This window comes from Manacus vitellinus, unplaced genomic scaffold, assembly GCF_001715985.3.
Source record: "Manacus vitellinus isolate BGI_N305 unplaced genomic scaffold, ASM171598v3 ctg7180002427161_pilon, whole genome shotgun sequence".
NCBI lineage: Eukaryota > Metazoa > Chordata > Aves > Passeriformes > Pipridae > Manacus > Manacus vitellinus.
In genome coordinates this window covers 1-1,101 of record NW_021937625.1, presented here as the reverse complement: position 1 = coordinate 1,101, position 1,101 = coordinate 1, and the positions used below count along the sequence as shown (strand labels likewise).

Sequence of the window (1,101 nt, the reverse complement as noted above, 5' to 3'; positions counted from 1 at the left end):
GGGGGGCCTGGAGGGGAGGAAGGGGATGGTGGAAGGGGAGGGAGGAGCAGGAGCCCCCCCACCCCCTCTGCTGCCCCGCAGGGGTCTCGGCAGCTGCCCCGGGGCTGCGGGTGACAAAGCAGCACCCCAGACCCGCTCTCTCCTCCCGCTGCTCCCCAGGGACCCCCGTGAACCGGATCCCCATCATGGCCAAGCAGGTGCTGGACCTGTACATGCTGTACACGCTGGTGACTGAGAAAGGGGGTCTGGTGGAGGTCATCAACAAGAAGCTGTGGCGGGAGATCACCAAGGGGCTGAGCCTGCCCACTTCCATCACCAGTGCGGCCTTCACCCTGCGCACCCAGTGAGCGGGGCTCGGCGGGAGGGGAGGGGGGCAAGCCCTGGGGGTCCCTCTGCCCTACGTGGGAGCGATGAGGAGGGAGAGAGGGAGGGAGGGAGAGGGCAGCACACGGGAAGGGGTGTCCAGCCGCTGCATCACCCCCACCAACCCAGCCTGTGTCCCGTGTGGCCGCAGGTACATGAAGTACCTGTACCCCTACGAGTGTGAGAAGCGCGGGCTGAGCAACCCCAACGAGCTGCAGGCGGCCATCGACAGCAACCGGCGGGAGGGCCGGCGGCAGGGCTTCGGCGGCTCCCTCTTCGCCTACTCGCCCAGCGGCACCCACGGCCTCCTCTCCTCGCCCAAGCTGCCTGTGCCAGCGCTGGGGCTGGCATCAGCCACCAACGGCGGGGCCATCGCACCCGGCCAGAAGATCAAGAAAGGTAATGGCTGCTGCAGAGTCCAGCTGCTGTGGGGTCCAGCCACAGGCTGAGCCCCCTCCTGGCACCAGGGATAAGGGGCAGAGCTGGGTGTGGTGGGCAGGGGGGTGATGCTCCTCTCCCCTCCCTGGGCTCCAGGGCCTCAGCTCGGGGACCCTGACTCCAGTGACCCATCTCTGACCTTTGGAGGTGCCAGGCAGCCCCCACCACAGCAGGGCCCCAAACCGTTGTGCCAGGGCCAGGGACACCCCCGGGGTGGTGGCACCTGCCTGTCCCTGCGCCCCCACGCCTGACACCTGCTCCCCCTGCAGAGGAGGAGTCCCCCATCCCCATCTCCATGCC

General features: G+C 68.7%; 1 protein-coding gene across 1 annotated transcript; it reads left to right on the top strand.

Moving 5' to 3' along the window:
* Nucleotides 1–159: 159 nt before the first annotated feature.
* LOC108642080 (AT-rich interactive domain-containing protein 3A) lies at nucleotides 160–762 on the top strand (the record flags this gene model as incomplete). The annotated part of the gene is made up of 2 exons (XM_029960518.1): nucleotides 160–343; nucleotides 515–762. Coding segments are annotated over 2 exons (432 nt in total), but the record flags the coding sequence as incomplete, so codon positions are not given.
* Nucleotides 763–1,101: the final 339 nt, after the last annotated feature.